Source organism: Myotis nattereri, assembly GCF_964212035.1.
Source record: "Myotis nattereri genome assembly, chromosome: 2".
Lineage (NCBI taxonomy): Eukaryota > Metazoa > Chordata > Mammalia > Chiroptera > Vespertilionidae > Myotis > Myotis nattereri.
Window position 1 is genome coordinate 130,144,472 of NC_138076.1, and position 15,067 is coordinate 130,159,538.

At 42.9% G+C, this 15,067-nt stretch overlaps 1 protein-coding gene across 1 annotated transcript; it reads left to right on the top strand.

Moving 5' to 3' along the window:
• Nucleotides 1–13,585: 13,585 nt before the first annotated feature.
• On the top strand, nucleotides 13,586–14,779 carry CCER1 (coiled-coil glutamate rich protein 1; the record flags this gene model as incomplete). The annotated part of the gene is made up of 1 exon (XM_081083962.1): nucleotides 13,586–14,779. One exon carries the CDS (start codon nucleotides 13,586–13,588, stop codon nucleotides 14,777–14,779), a length of 1,194 nt encoding a protein of 397 aa, XP_080940088.1.
• Between the last annotated feature and the right edge of the window lie 288 nt (nucleotides 14,780–15,067).

Below are 15,067 nucleotides of genomic sequence, written 5' to 3' on the forward strand. Positions count from 1 at the left end.
CCTCCAGCAGAGAGCCAGAACTAAGAAGGGTACCCACATGACATCTGGCTGTGAAAAGCAGGGGTGGGGGTGTTGCTCCTGCCAGGGATAGATGGCTGCAATACAGGCACCCTCTTAAAGGGCCAATGCACAAAATTCCCTGAGGAGCCGCTCACCTCGTGCTCCAGCAGAGGGAGGGCAGAGTGGACTGGAGTTGTGTGAGCAGAAACTAGGATTGGGGGCTCAAGGGTTAGAACTCAGAAGGCAGACACTCCGGTTTTCTGTGCTGAGTCATCTCCTCATGCTGCAGAGGTCATCTTTCTCACACAGACATTTGCTATACAGGCAGCTTTGCCTGGGGGTGGGGAGGGGAAGACAGCTGACCCACCCTATTGGAAAACACCTTGCCCCAGGGTGTGGAGTTTCTGAGGCCCAATAAGACACTGAGAATAACAATTAGCCTCCAGGCAGAAGCTATTACCCAACCCTGTTGAAAAAAAAACTCTCCCACACCTGTGAATGATTGCCTAAAGCAATTCAAGATGGAATCCTATCAGTCTGTAGGCAGAGGCAGTCTCTGGAAGTTTTGAGTCTTTGCCAGATCTAATTAGACAGAAATAGTATATGACGCTGTGCTGTACTAGAGATTGAGAGGTGTAGCATATCTATCTAATACATTCTCACAAACCCAAACAGGCAGCTTAAATGAGGAGACAAAGAACCCCCAAATGAAAGAACAAGAGAATTTTCCAGAAGAAGAGATAAATGAAATGGAGATAAGAAATTTATTTCATATAGAGTTCAAAGTAATGATGGTAAACATGCTCAACAGCATGATAAATGATATAGTAACTATGAAAACAGAAATAAAGAATGACATAGCACAAATAAAGAACACTTGGAAGGAATACACAGCAGATTAGGGGAAGCTGAGAATTGAATTGGTGAATTAGAAGACAAGGTTGAGAAAAATCACTCAATCAGAAAACCAAAAAGAAAAAAAAAAACAATTAAAAAACAAGAGGACAGATTAAAAGATCTGTGGAACAATGTGAAACATAACAATATTAGAATAGCAGGTGTGACAGAAGAGGCAGAAAGGGAGAAAGGAATAGAGAACGTGTTTGAAGAAATAATGGCAGAAAACTTCTCTAACCTGGTAAACGGAAAAGTCATACAAGTCCAGGAGGTACAGAGAACCCCAAGCAAGAAGCACCCAAACAGGACCACACACAGACACATCATTATTAAGATACCAAAAAGTAAAAACAAAGAGAGAATCTTAAAGGCAGCAAGAGAAAAGCCAACTGTTACCTACAAAGGAGCTCCCATAAGACTGACACATGATTACTCATCAGAAACTCTACAGGTCAGAAGGAAATGTCATGAAGTATTCAAGGTAATAAAAAGCAAGGATCTGAAACCAGGATTACTATATCTAACAAGGATATCATTTAAAATAAGTGGTGAAATAAAAAGCTTCCCATAAAAAGTACATCACCAGCCGAAACTGGTTTGGCTCTGTGGATAGAGCGTCGGCCTGCGGACTGAAAGGTCCCAGGTTCGATTCCAGTCAAGGGCATATACCTGGGTTGTGGGCATATCCCCAGTAGGAGATGTGCAGGAGGCAGCTGATGGATGTTTCTCTCTCATTGATGTTTCTAACTCTCTATCTCTCTCCCTTCCTCTCTGTAAAAAATCAATAAAATATATTTAAAAAAAAAAAAAAAAGTACATCACCACCAAGCCAGCATTCCTGAAGTGCTAAAGGGACTGCTATAATGAGAAGAAATAGAGAGAAACCTAGACATACAGAATTAAAATGCCAATAATCAAGTACCTATCAGTAATAACCTTAAATGTAAATGGATTAAATGCTCTGATCAAAAGACATAGGGTAGCTGAATGGAAACAAAAACATCACCCAACTATATGTTTTCTACAAGAGACCCACCTTAGAACAAAAGACACACACAGGATGAGAGTGAGGGATTGAAAAAAAAAATTTTTTTTAATATATTTTGTTGATTTTTTACAGAGAGGAAGGGAGAGAGACAGAGAGTCAGAAACACCGATGAGAGAGAAACATCGATCAGCTGCCTCCTGCACATCTCCCACTGGGGATATGCCCGCAACCCAGGTACATGCCCTTGACCGGAATCAAACCTGGGACCCCTCAGTCCGCAGACTGACGCTCTATCCACTGAGCCAAACCGGTTTCGGTGAAAAAAAAATTTTTTGATGCAGATGAAAAAGAAAATAAAAACACTGGAGTAGTAATACTCATATCTGACAAAATAGATTTCAAAATGAAAGCCATCACAAGAGAAAACAAAGGTCACTATATAATACTAAAGAGATAGATCCAACAAGAGCAAATAATGCTGGTAAATATATATGCACCCAATATAGGAGTACTTAAATATTAAAAAACAAAACAAAACAAAACAAAAAAACTTCTAGAGGACTTTAAGGGAGAAATCTACAAAAATACAGTCATAGTAGTGGACTTTAATACCCCACTGACTTCACTGGATAGCTCTTCCAGACAACAACAACAACAACAAAACACACACACTCAAAAAAATAAATAAATAAATAAATGACATTTGTAGAACATTTCATCACAAAACTGAAGAATATACAATCTTCTCAAGTGCACATGGATCATTCACAAAGACCACATGTTAGGACACAAAACAAGTCTCTACAAGTTGCAGACGATTGAAATTATATCAAGCATCTTCTCAGATTACCGTGAAATAAAATTAGAAATCAACTACAATAAAAACACCCAAAAACATTCAAACAAATGGAGGTTAAATAGCATGTTATTAAACAATGAATGGGTTACCATCAAGATCAAGAAAAATATAAAAAAACTTTCTGGAAACAAATGAAAATGAGCACACAACACCTCAAATTTATGGAACACAGCAAAAGCAGTCCTGAGGGGGGAGGGGGCGGGCGGCGGGGGGAGTTCATTGCACTACATGCCTACCTCAAAAACAAGAAAAATCAACAATAAACTATTTAACCCTACAACTTAAGAACTAGAAAGAGAATAACAAGAAAATCCCAGAGTAAGTAGAAGGAAGGAAATAATAAAGTTTAGAGAAGAAATAAATGATATAGAGACTGAAAAATTGATACAAAATATCAATGAAACCAAGAACTGGTTCTTTGAAAAGATAAACAAAATTGATTAACCATTAGCCAGACTCATCAAGAAACAAATAGAGAGGACCCAAATAAATAAAATCAGTAATGAAAGAGAAGAAGTAATCACCAACACCACAGAAATACAAAGAATTGTAAAAAAAAAAAAAAAAAATGCTATAAACAACTATATGCCAACAAGTTGGATAATGTGGAGGAAATAGACAAATTACTAGAAAAATATAATCTCCCAAAACTGAATCAGGAAGAATCATAAAACCTGAATAGGCCAATAACAATTGATGAAATAGAAGCAGCAATCAAAAAACTCCCAGCAAACAAAAGCCTGGGTCCATAAGGCTTCACAGGGGTGTTTTACCAAACATTCAAAGAAGAAGTAACTCATCAAACTATTCCAAATTATCCAAGAGAAAGGAATACTTCCAAACTCTTTTTATGAGGCCAGCATTACCCTACTTCCAAAAACCTGATAAAGACACTATAAAAAAAAAAAAAAAAAGAGAGAGAGAATTACAGGCAAATATCCCTGATGAACATAGATGCTAAGATCCTCAACAAAATATTAGCAAATTAGATCCATCAATATATTTAAAAGATCATACACTAGGACCAAGTGGGATTTATTCCAGGGAGGCAAAGCTGGTACAATATTCACAAATCAATAAACGTGATACATCACATACACAAATTCAAAGACAAAAATCACATGATTGTATCAATAGATGCAGAAAAAAAAATTGACAAAATCCATCACCCATTTTTGATAAAAAAAAAACTCTCAGCAAAGTGGGAATAGAGGGAGCATATTTCAACATGACAAAGGTCATATATGACAAACCTATAGTGAATATCATACTCAATGGGCAAAAACTAAAACCATTTTCCTTAAAAACAGGAACAAGACAAGTATGTCTGCTTTCACCACTCTGATTCCACATAGTACTGGAAGTCCTAGCCACAGCTATTAGACAAGAAGAAATAAAAGGCATCTAAATTGGAAAGGAGGAAGTAAACTCTCATTATGCGCAGACGACATGATATTGTACATAGAAAATCCTAAAGACTTCACCAAAAATCTACTATATTTAATAAATGACTTTGGGAATGTAGCAGGATACAAAATCAACACCCAAAAATTGATCGCTTCTTTATACACCAATAATGAATCCTCAGAAAAAGAAACTGAACAAAAAAATCTCATTTACCATTGCAACAAAAAATTAAAATACTTAGGAATAAACTTAACGAAGGAGGCAAAAATCTATACTCAGAAAACTACAGGACATTGGAAAAAGAGATAGAGGAAGATATATAACACGTGGAAGAATCTACTGTGTTCATGGATCGGTAGAATCAACATCATTAAAATGTCCATATTATCCAAGGCAATTTACAGATTCAATGCAATCTGTATTAAAATACCAATGGCATATTTCACAGATCTAGAACAAATACATCAACAATTTATATGGAATCAAAAAAGTCCTCAAATAGGTGCAGCAATCTTGAGAAAAAATAACAAAGTTGGAGGAATCATAGCACCAGATTTTAAGTTATACTACAAAACCAACGTAATCAAAACAGCCTGTTACTGGCACAAGAACAGGCATATAGACCAATGGAACAGAATAGAGACCCCAGATATGGACCCAAGCCATTACACTCAATATTTGACAAAGGAGGCAAGAGCATACAATGGAGTCAATATAGTCTCTTTAATAAAGGGTGTTGGGCAAACTGGACAGATACATGAAAAAAAAAATGAAACTAGACCTCCAACATACACACGAATAAATTCAAAATGGACAAAAGACTTAAATGTAAGTCGTGAAACCATAAAAATCCTAGAAGAAACCACAGGCAGCAAAATCTCAGACATCTCTCGTAGCAATATGTTTATAGATACATCTCCTAAGGCAAAGGAAACTAAGGAGAAAATAAACAAATGAGACTACATCAAAATAAGAAGCTTCTGCACAGCAAAAGAAACCATCAACAAAATGAAAAGGGAACCCATGTATGGGAGAACATATTTGGCACTGATACATCTGATAAAGGGTTAATATCCAAAATATATAAGGAATCATACAATTTAACAAAAGGAAGACAAACAACCCAATTAAAAAATGGGCAACGGACCTAACTAGACACTTTTCCAAAGAGGACATACAGATGGCCAAGAGACAAATGGAAAAAAAAATGTTCAAAGTCACTGATTATCAGAGAGATGCAAATTAAAATGACAATGAGGTATCACCTCACACCTGTCAGAATGGCTACCATCAACAATTAACAAATCACAAGTGCTGGTGAGGATGTGGAGAAAAGGCAACCCTAGTACCCTGCTGGTGGGAATGCAAACTGGTGCAATCATTATGGAAAACAGTATGGAGGTTCCTCAAAAAATTAAATATGGAACTGGCATTTGACCCAGTGATCCTACTTCTAGGAATACATCCTAAGTAACCTGAAACACCAATCAGAAAGAATGTATGCACCTCCATGTTCATAGCAGCACAATTTATAATAGCTAATATTTGGAAGCAGCCTAAGTACTCATCAGTAGATGTGTGGATAAAAAAAACAAAAAAAAAACGGTGGTACATTTATACCATGGAATACTATGAAGCAGTAAAAAAAAGAGAAGGATTTCTTACCCTTTGAGACAGCATGGAAGGATCTGGAGAGTATAATGTTAAGTGTAATAAGTCAGTCAGAGAAAGACAAGTGTCACATGATCTCACTCATATGTGGAATCTGAGTAATAAAATAAACTGATGAATGGAGTGGATCCAGAGACATGGAAGCATAGAACAGTGTGGAATCTCAGAGGAAAGTGGGGAGAGGGTGGGTGGGTGGGTGGGAGGTAATCAACCAAAGACCTTGTATGCATATATACATAACCCATGGACACAGACTATAGGGTGTTAAAGGCCTGGGGTAGGAGGCGGGGGTGGGATGGAGGGAGTCAATGGGGGAATAAAGGGGACATATGTAATACTTTCAACAATAAAGGATTATTAAAAATAGATAAATAAAATTCACATACTTATTTTTCTTTAAATTTGTAGAAACACTGTCTTTTTAGTTATCTCATTACAAAGTTAACTTTCATAATTTGCTAAAATAATATGAGGACTTATATTCATCAATAAAAAATATCAAAATTTTATTTCTAAATGCATAACACACTTCACTAATTTGGGAACTAACCCCACAACTTCCCAAATTATAAAAAAAAAAAAAAGAATGAGAAATTTTGAATACCTTTATCTCATGTTTGAGAAGCCTGAAAGGTTAATACCTTGTGCCTAGCCTCTATGACCACTAGATGACGACAACCTTTTTAGTTTCATTTACTATAGGTCAGTGATTTTCATGGGTGTGCTGCAAAAGGCACACTGGCATGTCACAAGAATTTTTAAAACATGCAATACATGACTATTTAGTCAGGGGAACTAACCTCTTTTCCCTTAAATTGTCAAAAAATAAAAATGACAACAGCCAACACAATAGCCGTCTTGTGTGAATGAATCAAAATTATACCTATTTTGTCCTGGCCCGTGTGGTTCAGTTGATTGAGCATCATCCCATGCACAGAGAGGTCACCGGTTCCACTCCCAGTCAGGCACATGCCCATTGCTGGCAGGATCCCCATCAGGGGTGTGCAGGAGGCGACCTATCAATGGTTTATGGATATTTCTCTTTCTCCCTCTCCTTTCTACTCTCTTAAATCAATAAAAAACATTTTAAGAAAGAAAGTATACTCTTTGTTTGTTTGTTTTGTTTTAGGACACAAAGTTTTCTTTAATTATTTTTTGGGCCCTGACCAGTTTGGCTCAGTGGATAGAGCATCGGCCTGCAGACTGAAGGGTCCCAGGTTCGATTCCAGTCAAGGACATGTACATTGGTTGCGGGCACATCCCCAGTAGCGGGTGTGCAGGAGGCAGCTGATCGATGTTTCTCTCTAATCGATGTTTCTAACTCTCTGTTCCTCTCCTTTCCTCTCTATAAAAAATCAATATAAATATATTAAAAAATATTTTTTGGGGGAAGGGACTCCACACTTCTACTGAATAGAGAGAAACATTTTTATCAGCACAGAGGGATTTTTTTTGTGTTTTTTTTTTTTCTTATCGTGCCATGAATTCATAGGGAATGGGCTCCAGCAGCTCCCTTCCATGGGTTCTCACAGTGGCTTCTCTGGGTGGAGGAGGCTGACGCTTCAGTTAAACCCCGTTACCGTTCTCTTTGGCTTCCTTTTTCTGATCATTTCCCTTCACACGTTTCAGGAAGCTGTCTCGGCTCTTTTAGTGCTTAATATGCTCAATATGCACATTAACTCTCTTGGCAAGAATCTTGCCCTTAACTTGCTTGCTCACAACAATGCCCACCGCATGCTGGGTGGCACTGTAGACTCCTCCAGTTTTGCCCTGTGACATGTGTGGGGCCTTCCTTTTTGAACAGTGCCCGTTCCCTTGATGTCCACAATATCACCTTCTTGTAGATCCGCATGCATGTGGCCAAAGGAACAGTTCCGTGTTTTCTAAAAAAGCCTAGAGAACATACAGCGGGGCCTCTCCTCTTTCCCTTGGTGTTAGCCATTTTGGCGAATTACTGGAAGATGGCGGTTCTGGCCTAAAGGAGTATACCTTTTTTTGTCAGATTGGCAAAACATATATTTTTTGTTGTTATGCATAATTTTAGTAATTAGTTTGTCTGTTATGAGATTAAAAAGGTTGAAAATCACTGCTATAGGTAATTAACTTGGTGGGAAGTATTTGAGAGTGCATAAAATGAATTCCACTTATATTATTTTTCTTTTTGTATCCTATAGCAGTGCACTGCTTACAAAGATGAATCTAAAAATGTTTGCTGTACCTCATTTCTCTGACCAACATATGAGGTATATCCAATTTCTCTTTAATTTTTTTTTTTTTATTGACAAGTTTAATTAGTTGAGGTTTGCTTTCCAAAAGCCAATTGAAAAATATTAAAATCCAATATGCCTAATTCCTCTGAATCAAAATAATATTGGCAACCTTGGATAGATTAAATATGGTATGCTTAATAAAATGTAAAAAAACAAAGTTTCTAAGTTCTCATAGCATGTTTTGTATAGGGACTCCTGCTGGCTGAATTTTGAATGAGTTACTGCTGCCATCAAGTGTTAGAATTCACTCAAGTCACACCAAGGCACAAGATGGCCTGGCATTTTCAACTTAATAACACAATGCTCTCCATAACATAAAGCACAGCAAAACCATGCCATCATATGACACTTACCAGAATTTCAAATGCAATAATGTAATTAAAGTCTGCCAAATGAAGTTGTAACTAGTTACTATGAAGGCCGTATTCTGCTAAATTTACTTGATATATATGTCAAAGAGATTCCAAATTGACTTCAAATTACTTCCAGCCTCTCATGCTCATCCCTTTGTTTAATCCTTGCTTCTAACCAATAGGATATGGCAAAGTTGATTGATGTCACAAATGTCAAGCCTATGGCTATGATACACGTGTGTGTGTGTGTGTGTGTGCATTTATTATGCTAGAAAGCTCTAGGGAATTCCGCTTTGCTAGCTTGATGGAGTAAGTAGCTGTGTTGAGGAAGCTGGTGGCCAGGGTTGGTGGGTAGACTCTAGAAACTACAATTGATCCCTAAGACCAATAGGTGGTCTCTAAACCTGAAGGCATCCTCCAGCCAACAGACAGCTAAAAGGCAGGGCCCTCAGTTATTCAGCCACAAGGAAATAAATTATGCCAATAATAAAAATACTGTTGAGAGCAGATTTTCCCAAATTGAGCCCTAGGATGAGAACCCAAAGTGCCAGATGCCTTGATCACAGCCTAGTGAGACCCTAAGCAAAGGACACAAGTAGGCTGTTCCTGGACCCAGGATATTTGCAAAGTCTGAGAAAACAAATGTATGTTGTTTTTAGTAACTCAGATTATGAGAATTTTTTTATGAAACAATAGAAAACTAATCCTATATAATAAAGAGGTGATATGCAAATTAACCCTCACACCCTCACAAGATGGCTGCCAACGGCCAGGCTGGCAGGGGGGTTAGTGAGGGACAACCAAACGACTGAACAGCAGGCTGCGAGGGGTGATCAGGCCGGAGGGGAGGGGACTTGAGGGGTGACCAGGCCAGTGGGGGGGGTGGGGGCAGTTGGGGACAACCAGGCCAGCAGGGGGTGCAGTTGGGGGTGACCAGGCCAGCAGGGGGCGGGCAGTAAGAGGCAACCAGCCCAGTGGGTGGGGCAGTTAGGGGTGACCAGGCCAGCAAGGGGGACAGTAAGGGGTGACTAGACCAACAAGGGGAGGGCAGTTAGGAGCAACCAGGCCAGCAGGGGGGGCAGTGAAGGATGATCAGGTTGGCTGGGGGGGCAATTAGGGGCAACCAGGTAAGCAGGCAGGCGAGTGGTTAGGAGCCAGTGGTCCAGGATTGTGAGAGGGATGTCTTATTGCTGCTGTAGGCCCAATCCCAAGGGGTCCCAGATTGGAGAGGGTGCAGGCTGGGCTGAGGTGAGTATCTCCCCCATGCACGAATTTTGTGCACCAGGCCTCTAGTACCATATATAAAAACATGGCAAATGTGTTGTAATTTAATATTGAATCAGGCCATTTCATTTTGCAGTGTTTAAAGAATAGGGTTCAATTAAAATATGTCTTTAAAATTCCTTAATTGTATTTCTGAAGGGTGTGTTTTGCACATTCTGATGTTAATTTTCTTGGATAATTAACCAGTACATGAACAATTTGTATTATAACGCCGATATATTCAAAAACTAAAAATCATAAATTGTAATTTGCTGCTTCTCTTACAAGAGAAGAATGGGGTGAGACAATAATGTACTAATGTTTTTGATAGAAGAATGAAAAAAAGTATTTATCTATCACCATGAAAAAGTATATAAAGCCAGCATTATTTGTATAAAGTTCACAGAAATTGATCAAAAAGTGGCAAGCAGCCCTAACCGGGTTGATTCAGTGCATAGAGCATCAGCTTGTGGACTGAAGGGTCCCCAGTTCGATTCCGGTCAAAGGCATGTACCTTGGTTGTGAGCACATCCCCAGTTGGGGGTGTGCAGGAGGCAGCTGATTGATGTTTCTTTCTCATTGATGTTTCTAATTCTCTATCCTTCTCCCTTCCTCTCTGTAAAAAAATCAATAATATATATATATTTAAATGCCAAACAAATTAACCTGTCAGTTAATCATCTATTTTAAAACAAAAAAGAAACTGATGGGAATCCCACTCTGGCAACATGGTAAATTTCTAAAACTCTCGATTAAAACCCAATCTATAAAACGCTAATATGCAAATAGACTGAACGGCGGAACCGAACAACCAGTCGCTATGATGTATGCTGACCACTAGGGGGCGTGCACAAAACATGGTGGGCATCGGCAACATGTGACAGAGCGCTGAACATGGTGGATGTCGGCTGCAGAGGACCAAGGCAGGGCACCAGTTGCTGTCATCTGGGCGAGCCTCTGGTGGTTACTGAAAATTCTTTGCTCCCCCGCTCCCTGGTCCTGCTGGGCACTTGCTCCTGCTTCTGGTGCCAGCCCCACTCACACCCACTGCTGGCGCCAGAGCTGCCACTCTCACCTGCTGCTGGCGCTGGCCCCAATCGCTCTGCGCAGTCAGCAGGTGCGAGTGGGGCTGGCGCTGTCAGGGTGTGGGAGTGGCGGTAGGGGGAGTGGGGCTGCCAGCAGACAGGGAACTGGGGCCACGGTGGGAGGGGCCAGGCGGAGGTGTGGAGATGGGACAAGACCTGCCCCTGTGCCCATTGCAGGCTCGCAGCCTACAATTCCTTTCAAGGTGCACAAATTTGTGCACTGGGCCCCTAGTATTGTAGATGACACATGTCCTTAGAAAAATAAATCTTGAATATTACCAGTTTGCTTTGTGTTAAGCAGAGCAGGCAGAGAGTAACTATCAAATGTTTGTTTCTACATCCAGAAAGGGACACTGGAAGCTAAAAGTGTCATCACTCTGCTTTTGAGTCAAGCAGGCTTCCAAGGCAATGGTTAGAGTCCTGATCCAGGAACTCCGCCCTCCCCCTCCCCCCCCAGCCACCCACCACCACTACCCAATACTGTTCTCCATTTTCAACCAGGAATGCATAAACGACCTTTGCAAACTTCAGGCTTCCCACATTTTGCTTCTTGTAATTTAATGAAAGCACACATAGACTCAGGTTCCTAGTGGGAAGTGTTCCATTTTGCACAATTTCACTCACCACAGGAAAGTAATAAAGGGGATATACTCTGGGACAGTTTTCTCAAGCCCGGTAGCACTTGTTTGATATTTCCATAAAGTGGGTCAAGAGGACACAAGGGTGGAGATGCCTATTTTTGCATCACACCACAGGGTTAGTTATCTTCACATTTACTGTATCAACTTCTTTAAAAGTCCTGAAGTATTCAAACATGATGGTGATGCTATTTCATAGTTACTGAGTGCTACTGAGCACCTGCACTAAGTGATTGATTTCATGCAGTTTCTTAGTCCTTACACAAGCCTGTGGAAGAGGTACTAAACTACACTCATGGCATGGAAAAGGAACTGGGAGCTCACAGAGGTTAATGATTCGTGAGTTGAAGTAGAAAAACTTCTATTTTTTCAAACAGCTCTTCTTTTTTTGTTTTTTTTTGTTTTTGGAGCAGTTTTAGGTTCAAGCAAAATTGAACACAGGGTACAGAGATTTCCTACATGCCCCCTCTCCCCACTCATTCATACCTCCCGCATTATAAACATTCCTCCTGGAGTGGTACATTTGTTACAATGGATGACCTACACTGACACATCATCGTCGCCCAAATCCCACAGTTAACATTGGAGTTCACTCTTGACGTTGTACATTCTATGGAGTTGAAAAAATTCAGGATGACATGTATTCACAAAATTGTATCATTCAGAGTAAGTTTATGTCTACTTAAACCAAAGTCCAAGGAGTGAGGGGGGAGAGAGAGAGAGAGAGAGAGAGAGAGAGAGAGAGAGAGAGAGAGAGATTGGTTCCTCCAGGTGCATGCCCCTTGACCGGGAATCGAACCCATGACTCTCCTGCACAGGCCAACACTCTAGCCACACAGGCCAGGGACAAGCCCTTATTCTTTACCCAATTCTTTAACCATAATACCCTAAAGGCTCCCAATGTTATGTGCTGTCTGGCTAATAACGGGACAAAAGGAAATACATACTATTTGTATTTTCAAGAACCCCTGGATTACATGACCAGACATTTGCATCCTATATTACCATTAGCAAAGTGCTTTCTCATACTGGTCTCATTTGCTCATCATAAGAATCCTATTTAAGGAGGGTGTGCAGTACAGCGTGCCGATGTTAAGAATTTAGGCTCTGGGGTCAAAGGAGCATAGGCTTAAATATTAGCCCTAAAGTTCATTAGCCCCACGACCTTGGGCAAATCAACCTCTCAGTTCCCCAAACTGCCAGGCGTGGCGACAACGCCCACCTCACAGGCAGGGTCCTGTGCGTGAGCCCCAGCGCACAATCAGCAACGCAACAAAGGTTTGCCGTCCAGGCTCTCGGACCATGAGCCACCGCGCCCAGTGGCTGGAAGAGCAGACACTGACCATAAGGCCAGGAGCGGGCCCCGTTTTCTGACACGGAGAACTTTCTCCCTAACCCCCTTCCTCCTCGAAGGGGTTGGATATAGGTTTATTCGTTTCTGAATACACAGTCCTCCCACCCCAGGGTCAGCCGCAGGGCCAGCATCTGCATGCCCACGCCCGGGGGTGGTTGGTACGAAGGGTTCAAGTTAACTGCCTCAAGCGTGTCCTAAGTGGGGCAACAGAAACCCGGCCACCAGCGTCCCCCCTTAGAATTGCGTCACAAGCCCCCTGCGAACGTTCACGGGGGCACCTGGTTCTGGTCCGAACCCAGCCTCCGCGCTCAGGAACGACCTCGACTCCAATTGGCTGTCGCCCAGGGCAACCAAGGACGCGGTGGCGCGCGGGGCCTCCCGCCGGTATTTAAAGGCTGTCGTTGCCCGCGCCACCTCAGTCCGGCCAGGACGCCGGCGGAGACGCACCTGGGTTGAGAGGCGCCATCGAGGTAACGGGAACCCCCTGCCGAGGCGGGCGTGTGGGGGGCGCCTGTCCCTCAGTGTTGCGCCTCAACACTTTCCTCCCCACCCTCTTTACACAGCGCCAGTCCCACCCAACCCGCCTGGGCGAGACCACCCGGGTGAGAAGGGCGAGAGATTCCCAGAGAAGAGCGAGCGGAGAAGAGGGTCTCTCTGGAGGGTAAGGCCGGATCTCAGCCAGGCACGTGGTGCTGTGCGGAGGGACACTGGGTGCCGAGGCCTCAGAACCTCGGATCTGGCCAAATTTGAGGACAGCGTTTAGGACGCTTCCATTTAGACCTCTCGGAGCTCCCTGAACCATGACCCAGACCCTCCATAGAAGGGAAGCCCCTCTTAACCTGGGCGGCGGCTGGGCAGCCTCTGCTCCGTTTCGCTCTTGGTCCTCCTGCCACCGAAGGCGCAGGGGCGCCCCGATTTACAAGCGGCGGCAGCACTATGGCCCCAAGGCTGAGTATGAGCCCCAGAGGAAGCAGCCGAAGCCACGGTACGGCCCGGGCCCTTGGTTCCAGCCACCCCAGAGTCCTTATTGGGGCATGTACTCTAACTGGGGGTGCTGGGGAGGGCCCTGGTGCCCACCTCCAATGGGATACCGGAAGCCCCCCAGCCCTGGGCTAGTGGCCCGAATGTATGGCCTGCACCCCGTCTGCCTTTGCTGCTGCTTCTGCTGGCGTGGGCCCTGGAACCCCGGCTGGGCGAGGGCCCCTGTCCGCAAGAAGCGCTGGGGCCGCAGGGGCCGCGGCCTGCGCCGCCAGCCTAGCCGCCCCGTCCCAAGGAGCCCATCGGTGGAGGTGAGCCCCCTGCTGCAGCCGGTCGACCTGTACGGGTGGCGGGCACCTGGCCTGCAGGCGCCGCGCAACACCACTCAGTTCATCATGAACCAGATCTACGAGGACATGAGGCAGCAAGAGAAGCTGGAGCGTCAGCAGGCCCAGGCAGGCGGAAACGATGCGCCTCCCAGTGGTGACGAGGAAGACGCAGAGATGCAGGACACTCTGTATGGCTTTGGGCAGAATCCCTCTCTGGCCTTTAGTCCTGCCCCGGAGGAAGAGGAAAACCGTTCTCCGGCCCCACAGCTGGTGGAGGAAGAGGAAGAGGAGAAAGATGAGGAGGAGTGTGATGAGGAGGAGTGTGATGAGGAAGAGTGTGATGAGGAGTGTGATGGGAAGGACGAAGAGAGTGAGGAAGAGGAGAGTGAGGAGGAGGAGGATGAAGAGGCAGAGGCCCAGGATGAAGAGGAGGTGGGAGAGGCTGAAGATGTGGAGGAGGTGGTGGAGGAGGAGGAAGCGGAGAAAACAGAAGGAAAGGAGGAGGGGCTAGAGGAGGAGGAGCAGAGCGGGGAAGAGAATCATTTGCCTCTGGAAATGCCCTTGTCATTCCTGATGGCCGAGGAAGAGAGAGCGAACTTTATAGACTGTTCTCATTTAAGCCCAGAACAGGTCATTCCCAAAGTGTCACAGGACGCTCTCCTCATGCTACAGGACACTGACTATTAGAAAGGGACTTGAGGAATGGGATGGATTAGCAACATATTAAAAACTAATTAAAAAGTGAGTTCCATTAATAAAAATATCCATGTAAACCCTTTCTTTGGCCATTATAAAAATTTTAAAAATTGGTGTGTTTGTGTGTGACTATGGGTGGGGGAAGGGGAGCTTTCAAACATAATTTAATTCAAAATGATTAAAGGCCAAATATTTTATTTACTACAGTTTGAATGTTTTCATTTGCTGTTTTCCTTTTCTAGACATCCAAGTTTTCTTAATTCTGGTACTACTGAAAAC